At 37.5% G+C, this 14,029-nt stretch overlaps 1 protein-coding gene across 1 annotated transcript; it reads left to right on the forward strand.

The window, feature by feature from the left end:
* Positions 1–708: 708 nt before the first annotated feature.
* On the forward strand, positions 709–12,904 carry LOC120632514 (serine protease snake-like). The gene is made up of 9 exons (XM_039902332.1): positions 709–856; positions 1,317–1,378; positions 3,969–4,083; positions 5,203–5,265; positions 6,527–6,645; positions 9,082–9,273; positions 10,451–10,670; positions 11,108–11,265; positions 12,610–12,904. The coding sequence occupies exons 1-9, from the start codon at positions 748–750 to the stop codon at positions 12,814–12,816; spliced, it is 1,245 nt and encodes a 414-aa protein (XP_039758266.1). The 5' UTR covers positions 709–747; the 3' UTR covers positions 12,817–12,904.
* The last annotated feature ends 1,125 nt before the right edge of the window (positions 12,905–14,029 follow it).

Genomic DNA, 14,029 nt, shown 5'->3' on the forward strand with positions numbered 1-14,029 from the left:
GGCACAAAGATATCGGGCATCCTGGAATACTTGATACCCTTAAAAATTATTTGTAATACTGGCTGGAAATCTCAAATCGAATACAAAGTATGCCCAGAATTCTATACTATAAGTACCGCGGGAAAAATTAATCTCACGCGATTTAAGAACGCAGACGAAGTCGCTGGCATCCTCTAGTACAATATAATTGCCCTCAACTCCCCAATAGCTGGAAGATTAATATAATTTTTCAAATAGAAGTGATGCTTTGACGTATATTAAAGTTGACTTTCATTTTTCAAAACGCGCTCCTGATTGGACAGCCGCGTCAGGTGATGTTTTAATAATTCGGAGAATTTCATTAATTTGTAATAAAAAAGTCATCTTTTTGCCCATTGAAATATCGGGATGGTAAATGAAGAATAATGGTTCTTTTTTTTGAACTAAGTATTCTATACAGAAAGTAATGAAAGGATTTTCTGCATGATTTTCACGGGAGACTCTCTTTAAACTTCCATTTATTAGCAATGTATTGTTATTGCTGATTCAAGTTCTCTTTACATGGAACATTTGTGTCGCAAACAAAATTGGTGTAATAACTATAAAATTTAACTTTGATAGCATTAAATGACGTGCGTCTATGTAAGGCTTTACGTGTTATGCACGGTACGAAATGTAAACAGGTTTATTAACGTGTTCAACGTATTTTATCCTCAGACGAGTTGAGAGCTACCGCAGGTTCTTTATGTTACTGAGTCACATAGACAAATGAATATTATACTATGTACAGTTGGCATTACTAAACATACTGTAATATTTGATTTTATAATATCAAAAATGTTGTGGATGGGACTTTTTACGGCAACATTATATACAGGTATGTATTTAACATTTAATTCTTTTAATTTAATACAAAGTGGTTCGGTAATGCAAATAGCAGAAACGGGGTCCTTATGTTACGAATAGAATCAAAAAATATAGAGTTGCATTAGAAAGAAGAAAGAGCAACGCTATTCCAATGAAAATTGGTGGATTTATGTATCGTAGCAAATCAAAGGTAATAATTTTGATAAGAGTACGTACACACCGGCATGACGGCTTTTATAAAGCGGTAGCGGCCGAATGCGCGGTGGACTTCGGCCTTAACCCCTTCTCATTGTAGGAGTAAGTACTCTGTGGTGGCCCGGTAATGGGTTGATGTGATGATGATGTGAAGCCAAATGCGAACCTCGAAAGTCAACCATCCATCCAGCTAGTGACTAAAACCAACTTACACTAACCACGGCTTTATATTCTTAATTAAGAAATGATTCATTCAAGTATATATTATTCCACAGTGGTACAATCACAAACTTATAGCAACGACGAATTGGAAAAGTTCCTGTTAGATGCAATCCAAGTAAGTTTTTGAAAATTATTTTAGAGGAAAACACAAATTAATTAGGGGTTTCAAAAACAAAAGCATAAGTCAACAGCTGTATAAATTTGAAATTGGAATTCTTTGCCAAAGAAGAGATATTTCAAATCGAAGCGACCAGTAACACAAAACGCCAACTTCATAAATAAGGACCTTTTAGTTGTTTACCGAGCCAATGGCTTTAAGAGTACTTGTTCATAATACACGGGACCTCATGTATGATTTTACAACTGTACGAGAACGTCTGTGGTCGATCAGCGATGAAACGTAGGTAGGCCTTAAAGGACTTGAATCCAAGGCCGTAAAATAAATTAAAAAAAAAGAAACGTAACTAATGATAAAAAAAAATATAAAATATTTGTAACAGTTTTTATTGACCCCAATAATTGTTTCTACAGAAACATACAAAAAAAAGGAATATTACCTGTCTCATTTTTAACTTCCGAAGCAAAAAGTGTCTTTCTGTGGCATCATATTTCTCGAGCCGATTTTGATTATTTTTTTTTGAAAGGTGAATGAGTCCGGAGTGTCCTTAGGTATGGTTGTTAAAAATCCAAAATGGCCGCCGCCACAAAATGGCGGATTACATATTTTTCACAACTCCCTCAATATGGGTTTTAACTAACATTTTCGAGGGTTTTTTAATTTAATAATTTCTCCTGTAGTAGTATCCCTTGTATCATACAAGTGATACTATACAACAGAAATAAACTCTAAATAATTTAAAAGTCAATAAATAATAATATGGTCAATAAATAGTCCATTAACCTGAGGCGTTGGTGTTAAGCCTTATATGCCTGTAATTACATCTTCTCTCACAGCTTTATCAGCTCTCCAAGCATTAGCGCACGTGTGGAAATAATATCCAAATAATCAGTAGGGTGCACTTCATACATGTACAAAAGCACTGCCTACCCCAAAATTGTTGTATAGCTCGTAAAGGGAAAGGATTTTATACCATCGTTTTTCCTTATGCCTACCCTGGTTAAAAACCCTGTGCGCGCCACTGCAAATATTTTAAAAGTGAATAATAAATGGAGGTAAACTTCTCATATTCCCTGTTGCGGAGATTGGCAGGTGGACAGATATGTGAATTTTGTCCCTTGTCGGGGGATATGTGATCAAACCAGTGAATATGACTGTACTAGAATTAAATGCATTATTTATTTCAAATAAGAGGCCACTGTGAATCACAGCGCCACAATAACAACCGTCAACGCAGATTGGATAAACAGCATCCCGTTCGTCATAATATGCGATAGATATTGCGGTAATTTTCCTATATCCACGGAATAAAGAACGTACAGACTCCTCATTAACCGTTATATTATGCAGTGCTTTGTGTTCAAAAAAAGGTGAAAACGCCCCGCGCACGTATCACTTCACAGTCGCGGAATGTTGCTAGCTGACAAACTTTTTTTCCATTTTCCCATTCTAGGTTAAACGTTTAGAACATTAGAGGTAAAATAATTACTGTCAACTGCTAAATGGTATGATGTGACTAACAGTTGCTTGGTTAGCGGGGAATGCACAGGGTATGCATATAAATATTAAATGAAGAAAATCTTATGGTATTGTAAGAGTTATAAAAAGCCTACCCTTAAGTATGTTTGACTCTTACTATAGATTTCCTTTATTTTATGTCATCTGCATACCCTGTGCATACCCTCTATGCACGCCACTGGTAAATAAAACCTGTTCGAGAAACACTACTAAAGTGAAGTGGCTTTTGATACTTCAATATTAGTCGTGTACACGGTTTCTGTATGTTTTTAATTTTGTGCCTATATCTTCGAATTGCTACATATTTTATATCCTCGATGGTAGAATTTTACAGTAACGAGTTTTTTTTTTCTGGTTTAATTTATGCTTTATTTCTTCTTCTTCTTCTTTTCCTGGGCCGTTTCCGCACTTAGTTGGTCTGAAACCGTCCGTTTTATGTATGGCCACTGATGCAGCACCCCGCTGGATCAACCCTGCTCGCCAAGCTCACTCCGGAAGCAGGGCGTTACGTGGACGGCCGAATGACGCAGTGGGCAGCGACCCTGCTTGAATGCAAGGCCGTGGGTTCAATTTCATACAATTGGAAAATGTTTGTGTGATGAACATGAATAATTTTCAGTGTCTGGGTGTTTATAGGTGTATATAATATTGATAAAATTATTCATCAGTTATCTTAGTACCCATAACACAAGCTACGCTTACTTTAGGGACTAGATGGCGATGTGTGTATTGTCGTAGTTTATTTATTTTTTATTATTATTATCAGTGTTTCTTTTATCTTCATGCATGCTCTGCAGAGAGGACTGGCAGTTATACCTAAAATGGAAAGGTGTTTGTTTAGTAGGCAGTGCACTGTTATCACACCTGTATGCTTTATTTCGAGTACTATTCTATTTTTATTAATTAATATTATATTATAAACTACTTAGAGTTCAAATTAACTCAGTTGGAGATTACGTTTAACCGGTTATTTGCTGACAACTTTCCACAGTGGCTAACAAAATTTAGTCTCAACTGAGATATAGAATCGGCCTGCTGAACCCACTATTACATACCCTAACTGTTACAGGGCAATGACACATATGACGACATTGACTTTGGTGATTCAAAACAGAAGCCTTGCGAACCATTTGTGACTGAAATGCCCGATTATAAAATGACAGGTCGCAGGATAAGCGAAACAAGTAAGTTTATGCAATACATTAAAACCATTCCTCCTCTACATAACGGTCACTATTTTTTTTTTTTAAATGACAAGAACCTTTAAATTTCATTTATTTCAAGTAGGCCTAGTTTATACGCAATTTTAAAACGTCAAATCCAGTCTGATTGTAGTGACGCTCCTATCGGAGAAAAGCCGGCAAGTAACTCAGCAGATTGCTCTTCTATGAAAATTAAGCTTAACTTGCTATAGTTCGCGAAAAGCAGGAGAATCTGTTTGGAAGAATAATTTCTTCTATTCTTATACTCCACACCAAACACATCTTCGGCAATGTACCCTCAATGTTGCCCTCGGAGCATTCTCAGGAGTTAGGAGTCCTAACAATTCCTATTGTAAAGTCAACATCTCCTGAGGATGCTCCGGTTTTACGAGAGCGAAGTGGCCTGCTTCCACGCACCCTTGTTAAGAATTTTTTCAAATGAATACCTATTTGTTAAATTCATGAGACAAAAATGTCTCAATTTATTGTGTTATTACAAAACGAAATTGTACGTGCGACCAATTAATAATTGAGTTCAAATATTCATAAGCCTGTGTGTACTAATACACACATGCTTACTCGTCTTACTAATTTATTCATCATCATCATCATATCAACCCAATACACGGCACGGGTCCTCTCGCACAATGAGAAGAGGTTAAGTCCACCACGCTGGCCCAAATTGGTGGTGCGAAGTGCAAATTGGTGGACTCCACATAACTTTGAGAACAGTTTGTAGAGCTCTCAGGCATGCAGGTTTCCTCACGATGTTTTCCTTCACAGTTGAAGCGAGTGATGTTTTAATTACTTCAATAACTAATTTATTAATTAGATTTAATTATAACTTGAAGATTATACGTAGTTACTAAGTATAGTTTGTTAGTTTAAGTTATCTTGGTGAATTGCTAAGAAATAATATTTTTGACTGAGAATTAAGAATTTTAAATTTCACGCGCCTGCTAAATTCCTAGGTTCCTGTTGTGAAAAATGTTGTCAAAAGCATTTGTGGCCTGTTGTCATAAAATAATCTTGCTATCACGGTCTTTTGAGTTTATATTTTCATTTAAATTCGTAAATCTGAATTGTATGTTTTTATTTCAGAATGCTTAGAATACATTTGGGAAATGGAAAAGCGCGATAAAGAACAGCAATGGGGCAATAGGTGTAAGTGATTTTAAAGTTTTGAATTCATAGCGTATTTCGAAATATCATATTATAATGATAAAAAGAATTATAAATTACGCCGTAGAGATTTTTCAGGAGACAGATTACTCACGGTGGTTCTAGAGCCAGCTATAGAGCTAGGTCCAAAGCGTGATGACGGACTTTAATAACGATAACCATAAGTCAGTGATACTATAATCGAAGCATTTTAAACTGAGTCGTCGTGCAAATGTCACTGATAGTAGGAATGCGCACGCAATATAACCCGATACTTAGCTACCTGCGCACGCGGGGTAGATACATCATCGTGACCTTCATTTGCACTCTGACTTCTTATTGGTCGTTACGAGAAGGGGTTGTTGTATTTCTATAAATAATATCGATATGCTAAATTATGTTAAGTATTAAAATTAAAACCATTCCGATAGGTACGGTCGATATGCCTAATGTTAACTAAGATATGTTAAATATTAATATAATTTTGCATATCGATCGTTCCTATCGGAATGGTTTAAATGTTAATACTCCTATCCCGATATCGACATGCACCTCTACAATTCTTACGCACATCACTACACACCTCTCCATAAGACCGCAAAGAGCGAGCGAAATAGACAGATTAATATGATTTATGACCCGAAGCCGTTTAAAATGCGTCAAATATAACCGCGACTGACGGCTTTACGTGCTTAGTGAGGGTTGACACCGCCATTTTCCTAACTCTGAGCTGGTTGGAGGACAGGATAGTCAGCCCTACATCCCAGGACTCTGCTATGCGGTGAAATGTTACTAAGCAGCTGTTACTGCAGCAGTACTTTGCCCTCAACAACAGAGGTTTACCCGTTTCGAAAGAGAGGAGCTGACAACCTTAAGAATTCAGCTCCAGAATCAGTAATTTATTGTCCGTGCGAAAAATGAGTGCTACGCCAGGTATACTTTTAGCGATTCAATGAACTGGTGGTGCCATCTGTTATCACTATCCTACACTAATCCGATTAGTTTAGACTTATATGTAACCGCGTTTGTAACGGTTTATCGGAATTGTTTATTTACCTGGTATAAAAAGTAGCATAGGTTACTCTCCGTGCTTTCAACGACTTCTATGCCAAGAATCAAGTTTGATTTGATTGGTTGCTTAGTTAGGGCGTGAAGGACGGACAAACACTTTCGCATTTATAGTTCTAGTAGGGATAGAAAACTAGTTGTTTACATGTTACACTAACTTTTAATGCAAATAATGTCAAGTTATTTACAATTTCAGGTCGGATCTATCTTGTTTCGCAAATAAAGAAGGGTATTTTTCCTGAAATTTACTTCATTGTAAATTATTCCGTTATATTTGGCGGTCGCGCAGCCTTAAAAGGGGAGTTTCCTCACATGGTCAGTAGAATAACACTACCAATATAAATCCATAAACCTATTAGTAGTAGTGGAGTTTTTTGTGACAGAGCTCGTCCGGGGAAAAAGTATATAAATAAATATACTACGACAATACACACATCGCTTTCTAGCCCTAAAGTAAGCTTAGCTTTTGTTTTTTTATTTTTTTATTTGTGTTCACAAACAACAACACAGTATCTCATTACACAATGGTATACGGAGTACAAATAATTACTCACTGCGACGTCAACTGCGTAAACCACATATTACAAGAAATATTTGTTAATGGAGCTTTATCTCCTATTATTAAAACCTAATTATTTTTTTTACTAAAACATTAAGGTTGCAACAATTTCTACAAAAATACAAACAAAAAAACTGTTGGAAGGAAATCTTATAATTATTTATTAATATATTGTGATCGCAAAACTTTGTAACAGTAATTGATTATCACCCGGAATACTAGTATATAAATTGAATTTTCGGACTATTTTAAACGATCTATGACCAACTTCTTAAAGGTGCCTATTCGCGTAGAAAAAAAAATTGTTGGTGTTATGGGTATTTGGGTGACTGATGAATATTATTTATGAATTATATATATACAGACTAGCTGACCCGCGCAACTTCGTCTGCACCGAATCGGTTATTAGAGGGTTTAATATCTTAAAAAAACCTAGATACGAATTGCAGTGGTACCTACCAGGTCCAGTTTTATTTCCAAACTATGTAATTCGCGGCCGGGCGGCCCGCTGCAGCTATGCGGTGAAATGTTACTAAGCAGCTGTTACTGCAGCTGTACTTTGCCCTCAACAACAGAGGTTTACCCGTTTCGAAAGAGAGGAGCTGACAACCTTAAGAATTCAGCTCCAGAATCAGTTATTTATTGTCCGTGCGAAAAATGAGTGCTACGCCAGGTATACTTTTAGCGATTCAATGAACTGGTGGTGCCATCTGTTATCACTATCCTACACTAATCCGATTAATTTAGACTTATATGTAACCGCGTTTGTAACGGTTTATCGGAATTGTTTATTTACCTGGTATAAAAAGTAGCATAGGTTACTCTCCGTGCTAGCTTGCTTTTTGCGTTTCTATACCCGTCGCAACTTCTAAGCGATAGGTTCAATTTGAATAATTGAAAAAGGGATTTGCAGGAATATAATCAATATTAATATTTATAAAAATATTTATTTGGATAAGGATTAATATCATGATAGGAATAGAAAAATTAAACAAAAATCTGTTTTGTACTCAGTATCGATTTTAAAGCATCCCCCGATCAAAATTTTCAAAATATATTACATGTTTATTATAAGTATAGATAAACACTCGGACACTGAAAAACATTCCTGTTTACCACAAAAACGTTTTCCAATAGTGGTAATCGAGCTCATAGCCTTGGGCTCAGAAGGCAGGGTCGCTGCCCACTGCGCTAACGCCCTTTGTCGGGGAAGTACTACCGACATGTTTATTTCTTCCGCTAAGCAGTTGCTGAGTTACAGTCTGAAGGGCGTTGTTGCTGGTGTTATTATAGGCACATGAGACTTAACACCTACGTCTCAGGTGGATGGACATAGGATGGCAACATTTTACGATGCATGCCCTGCGAAATGTTGCTCTGATTTCACTACAAGTTAGCCCTTTATCTCACCTGGTGGTAAGCGATGATGCAGTCTAAGAAGCGGGCTAAGCTGTACTGGAGTATGGCAGTTATACTTAACCCTACCCTTAACTTTACCCTTAATTGGTGTCCATGTGACATCGTTCGCTTAACGGCTCATCTTTGTCGGTAAGGTGGTAACCAGCCACGGCCAGAGCGTCCCACCAGACGAGACCACCGAAAATGTAAAATTCTCAAATTGCCTTTGCCAAGTTCTTAAAACCAAAAGAAAACAACGCGAGGAAACCTGGATGCCTGAGATAATTCAAAGAACATCAAAATTCATTTATTTCAAGTAGGCCTAATATAAGCACTTTTGAAACGTCAAGTCTGTCTATTTTTAGTGACTCTACCACTCGGAAGGCAGATTCTACCGAGAAGAAACCAGTAGGAAACTCAGCAGTTGCCCTTTTCCAACATCAACTATTTACATTTTACATTCTAACATTCATTTGAGAGTTCTCCATAATGTTCTCAAAGGTGTGTGGAGTCCACCAATCCGCGCCGGACGAGCGTGGTGGACCACGGGCTAAACCCCTCCTCATTGTGGGAGGAGACCCGTGCCCTGAAGTGGGCCGGTAATGGGTTGATACGATGATGATGATTCATAAAAATATTCATCAGTCATCTTAGTACCCATAACACAAGCTACGCTTACTTTGGGACTAGATGGCGATGTCTGTTTGTCATAGTTTATTTATTTGTTTTTTTTTATTATGTCTTTATCTAGCATATAGACATAAATACGATGATAACAATGATTGTGATAACAGGGAGCCGTTGGATGGAGATCAAAAAGTGGTTCACCAGAATGGCTCTTCAAATGTGGCAGTACATTAATAAGTGAAAACTTTGCGCTAACTGCAGGTCATTGCGCAATATTGTCCTTAAGGCACTCTCGTGATATTCAAAGCCCAAAACCGGAAATCATACGATTTGGAGTTGAGAACATCGCTGATGATGAAGTAAGTTCCACCACCATAGATAGTACTATATAATAAATATATATTTAAAGAACTCTTTTCTCGAGTTCATATATCGAAAGTCACCAATGTCGTTTACAGTGATAAGTGACATTAAAACAAGATATTTCAGAGTTTATTTTAAGATGAAATTATTGGATTTTAAAGACCTGAAGCCCTTAGCTTTAAATGTTGTTTCTTGTATTTTCACAGAAACGTAATTTCGTCTTTACTTCAACTACCCATTGAAGGGAGTATTATAGACATTATTATTTATTTATTTATACTCTTTATTTGTACACCACTCAAACAAAGAAACAAGACAAAAAAAGAACAAACACATGAAGAATGAAGCAGGATACAAAAGGCGGCCTTATCGCTAAGTAGCGATTATATATAGTATTATATATAGTATTTATTTCTTTATTTCATTTTATTTATTTCTTTTGTGAACAATAACATGATTAATGTATTTTGTGAAAAATGATGAGATAATGATGATGATGATGATGCTGCCTGTCTTCATTTTCATTATCAATTCATTGCCGTTCCACTACAGGATGAAAAAGTTACAAGTTTTACGCTGCCAAGTAAAACTTGGTGGACTTCGCACTCCTTTGGTAATATTCTGGAGATCAGCCAGATTTATTCGCGATTTATCACCGATAGAGAAAATGCTATTTAATTTAATAACGGCATATAACTCCGAAACGTTAAAGGTACGGGCCGAAAATCGAACTCGGTTTCCCCAAAGGGAACTGCTGTCTTAACCACTATTCCGTCACTGCTACAGTTCATTGTAATTTATAAGCAAACTGTAATAATTAATTCCAAGTTTTTCGAATGTCTTAATCAATTCTTAGCGCAGTGGGCTAAAAATCGACTCTGGCTCGACTTCACTTTCGGGGGGCTGAGTTCGAATCTTAACACCCTCTAATTTGTTCGTTTTAAGTAATATAAGATATCACTTGCTTTAACGGTGAAGCAAAACATCGCGGAGAAACCTGCATGCCTGAGAATTCTACATAATGTTCTCAAAGGTATGTGGAGTCCACCAATCCGCACTGGTGTGGTGGACTACGGCCTTAAACACTTCTCACTGTGAGAGGAGACCCGTGCCCTGTTGTTGGCCGGTAATGTGCCGATATGATGAAATCAATTTTATTTTGTTTCATATCAGTTCACCATAAATGGTAATCCAACAGACGTTAAAATCAAACGAATAATCCGCCACCCAAGCTACGCGCCACCGAAAAAGTATTTCGATATTGCTCTAATAGAGCTAGAATCAGTAGTTCAATTTAAAGACAACCTACAACCAGCATGTCTGTGGCCCTATTCTGATATAAGTCATCTCGGCACCGAGGCCACGTTGACTGGTTGGGGATACACTGAAGCAGGTAAGTGTGCCACTGAATTTGTGATAAATAAAAAAATTCTTGGTAAAATACATTACTACAATTTGTAGGATTAGTGCAGCTGTATGTGACAGAATTCGTCCGGGGAAGTACCGCCATGCTATACCGGTCTGAAGGGCGGAGCCTCGGTTTGCTACCACCCTACCGATAAAGACGTACAAATCGTGCAAATCGATTTTAGCGTTCCGGTACGATTTCGCGTAGAAACCGATTAGGGGTATGGATTAAATATAACCTGCCATACTCTTTAATAGGTTAACCCGCTACCATTGTAGCCTGCATCATCACATGCAACACGAACGAAGAGGTTGCAGTCAAGGTCTAACCTGTAGTGATAAAACAAAAAAAAAGGTTTTTGTGGCATTTAGGTTGTATCGTGGAAATGATTGAAAACTAATAAAAGGTTGCTGGCATTGCAGGCGAACAATCAACAAACCTTCAAACAGTAGTTGTCGACATAATTGAAAACTCAAAGTGCGATAGTATTCTCAAAACATTCCGTAACCGAAACTGGGATGGATTTAGGGAAACCCAGCTTTGTGCTGGAAAACTTGTTGGCGGCGTCGATACTTGTCAGGTATGCAGTTCTTTTTACATTAAACTTCTTTGCATACGCATGGGGAGTAAGCTGGTGAACCCGTGACGAGAGCGTTCCAAAATGTGTGATCGAGAGAGGTGAACTGAAGTTAAGAGAGAGATAAGTTGGTGAAGATAGAAAGAGAGAAAGCTACGTTTCCTATATTCCTGTAGGGGCAAGAGAGACACATTTTCTTTCTCTCTTTCTATTATAGCCAAGCTTATTGTCTAGCCGGTATCCAAAGTCGTTTTTCAGCTCCAGAATGCAAACTATCATTGCACCATTTTTTTCCAATACTGGAGCTTTGATTGCACTGAAAAAGGTAACAAAAAAGTGCCGCTAGTTTGTATTTAGGACTTTAGCTTCCCTTTAGCAAGCACCTCTATCTTTCCAGAGTGCTTTTTATACAATTTAATATCACTTGCTTTAATGGTGATGGAAAATATTGTGAGGAAACCGGCATGCCGAACAGGTCTCCTTTATGTTACCAATGGCGGTCAAAGTTTACCGCACATGGATTTGGATAGCTTGGTGGACTACTGCCTAAACCCATCTTATTCTTAGAGTACTACCAAGCACAAGCTTTTCTGTGGGCCGGTGATGGCTTAAAGATGGTGATGATGGATTGTTAACGCCCACTGTTGATAAAGAATGTCTAAATGTAGACTTTTCATTTAGAGTAAGTTATTAAAGACTCGTTATATAGATTTATACTCCCGAACTAGCCATCCTCACCATAAATGCAATGTTTCTAAGAGGATGGCTGACGAAAATGTTTGTTAGAATTTAATTTGAACATCAATAAAGTTAATAAGAATAAAACCTGAGATTAATTTTACGGCCGATTGGGGCAGCGGGCAGCGACACTGCTTTGTGAGTCCAAGGCCGTGGGTTCGGTTCCCACTACTGGAAAATGTTTGTGTGATGAGCATGAATGTTTTTCAGTGTCTGGGTGTTTATATGTATATTATAAGTATTTATGTATATTATTCATAAAAAAATATTCATCAGTCATCTTAGTACCCATAACACAAGCTACGCTTACTTTGTGGCTAGATGGCAATGTGTGTATTGTCGTATCATATTTATCTATTTATAAAAAAAAAAATTAACTATAACTTATTCTAATTTTATTCCAAGTCAATTCACTCGTGGAATGATGCCAAAACTGCTGGCTGGAAACTCTTGATGATCTTTTTCTCAAAAAAATTAGCCAGGCATTGGGTCAGCAGATGAAACGATAACAGAGCTGTCGCCGTATTACCAAAAAAAAAGTACAAGTAGGTAATAATTATAACCTATATTATGCACTAAATTATTAACTTTCTAATTTGGAAATTCCAGGGTGATTCGGGCGGTCCGTTACAAATAAAGGTGCCTCTAAAGACATACGGGAACATGTACCAGATTCTAGGCGTCACCTCTTTTGGCATCAAATGCGGGCAGAAAAACCGGCCTGGCGTATACACCCGGGTCTCCAGTTTCATAGATTGGATTGAAGAAACTGTTTGGGGCCACCAAGTCCAAGACACCGCATCCGAGACAATTTGACGTAACACTGAGCTCAATATACATATTTAAGTATCCAGAAGTTTTTCATGTAAATTGTATCAACTGAATGAATAAATGAACGAATGAATATACTTTTATTTTACACCAAAGAAATAAGTAGTTACAGATATATAAACAGGATATAGAGTAAGAGGCTAGAATTTGACGGCCTTATCGCTTGTCTCACTTATTTATCTTAATCAATAATAACAAAAAAAGAGTTTTAAAAAAACCAGACCAGAAATTAGAACTTGTATAAGTTTTCGACGACCTCCCTGGCGCAGCGGTGAGCGCTGTGAATTTAAGTAGGAGGCCCCGGGTTCGATTCCCAGCACAGGCAATTTGGGAATTTATAATTTCTGAATTTTCTCTGATCTGGTCAGGTGGGACTCTTTGTCCGTAGCTAGTTACCACCCTAACGATTAAGACGTGCCACTAAGGGATTTAGTGTTCCGGTGCGATGTCGCTAGGTAACCGATTAGGGGTATGACTACGCTAACAGGTTAGCCCACTGCTATCTTCGACTGAATCATCACTTACTACCAGGTGAGATTGCAGTAACGGACTAACTTGCAGAGAACTGAAATTGTACAAAGCACACTCACAAAAGAGGATCTTTGACTTGTTGAATCGGTGCAGTGACTGCATTATCATCAACCCTTTAGCCGACCAATACAAGGCAAGGATCCCCGCATGCGAAGGATATTGGCCGTTTTTGTCGACCACGTTACCAAGCTCGTAATTGTAACCTTCATACTTTCTTAAACATAGAGACCTCTGAGGACTGCAGGCTTCCAACAAATACAGATCATCATATCGACCAATGGACACCCTTGGCTGGGCGTAGATCTCTTGTAGGGTGCCGGGAATCGAACCCGATAGATGTCGTCAAAACCACTACTACTAGTTAATATTCAACTTTATAAGCAGATCTTATTTTCGATTAGTATCAGGCTATGACTATGTCTAAGTTACCACCCTAACAACAACCACGTGCTGCCAAGCGATTCTGCGTTTCGAAACGATATCGCGTAGAATCTTATTTGGGGTATTTGTTTAATATAACTGCCATATATATATATATAATAGTAAAAGGTTAGCCCGTTATCATCTTAAACCACCCTTGACTGAAAACTGAAACTGAATTTTAAAAAGACTGCAGTAGAAAAAAAAATATGATTGTTAAAAACGCAAAGACAAACAGTATTTCAAA

The sequence above is a fragment of the Pararge aegeria genome, chromosome 20 (assembly GCF_905163445.1).
Source record: "Pararge aegeria chromosome 20, ilParAegt1.1, whole genome shotgun sequence".
NCBI lineage: Eukaryota > Metazoa > Arthropoda > Insecta > Lepidoptera > Nymphalidae > Pararge > Pararge aegeria.

Bases quoted from the DNA above. Each gene is read 5' to 3' on its own strand.
- LOC120632514 (XM_039902332.1), top strand. From the start codon at position 748: ATGAATATTATACTATGTACAGTTGGCATTACTAAACATACTGTAATA. The intron at 4,084-5,202 runs GTAAGTTTATGC...TTTTTATTTCAG, and splicing joins TCGCAGGATAAGCGAAACAA to AATGCTTAGAATACATTTGG. The intron at 11,266-12,609 runs GTATGCAGTTCT...TGGAAATTCCAG, and splicing joins GCGGCGTCGATACTTGTCAG to GGTGATTCGGGCGGTCCGTT.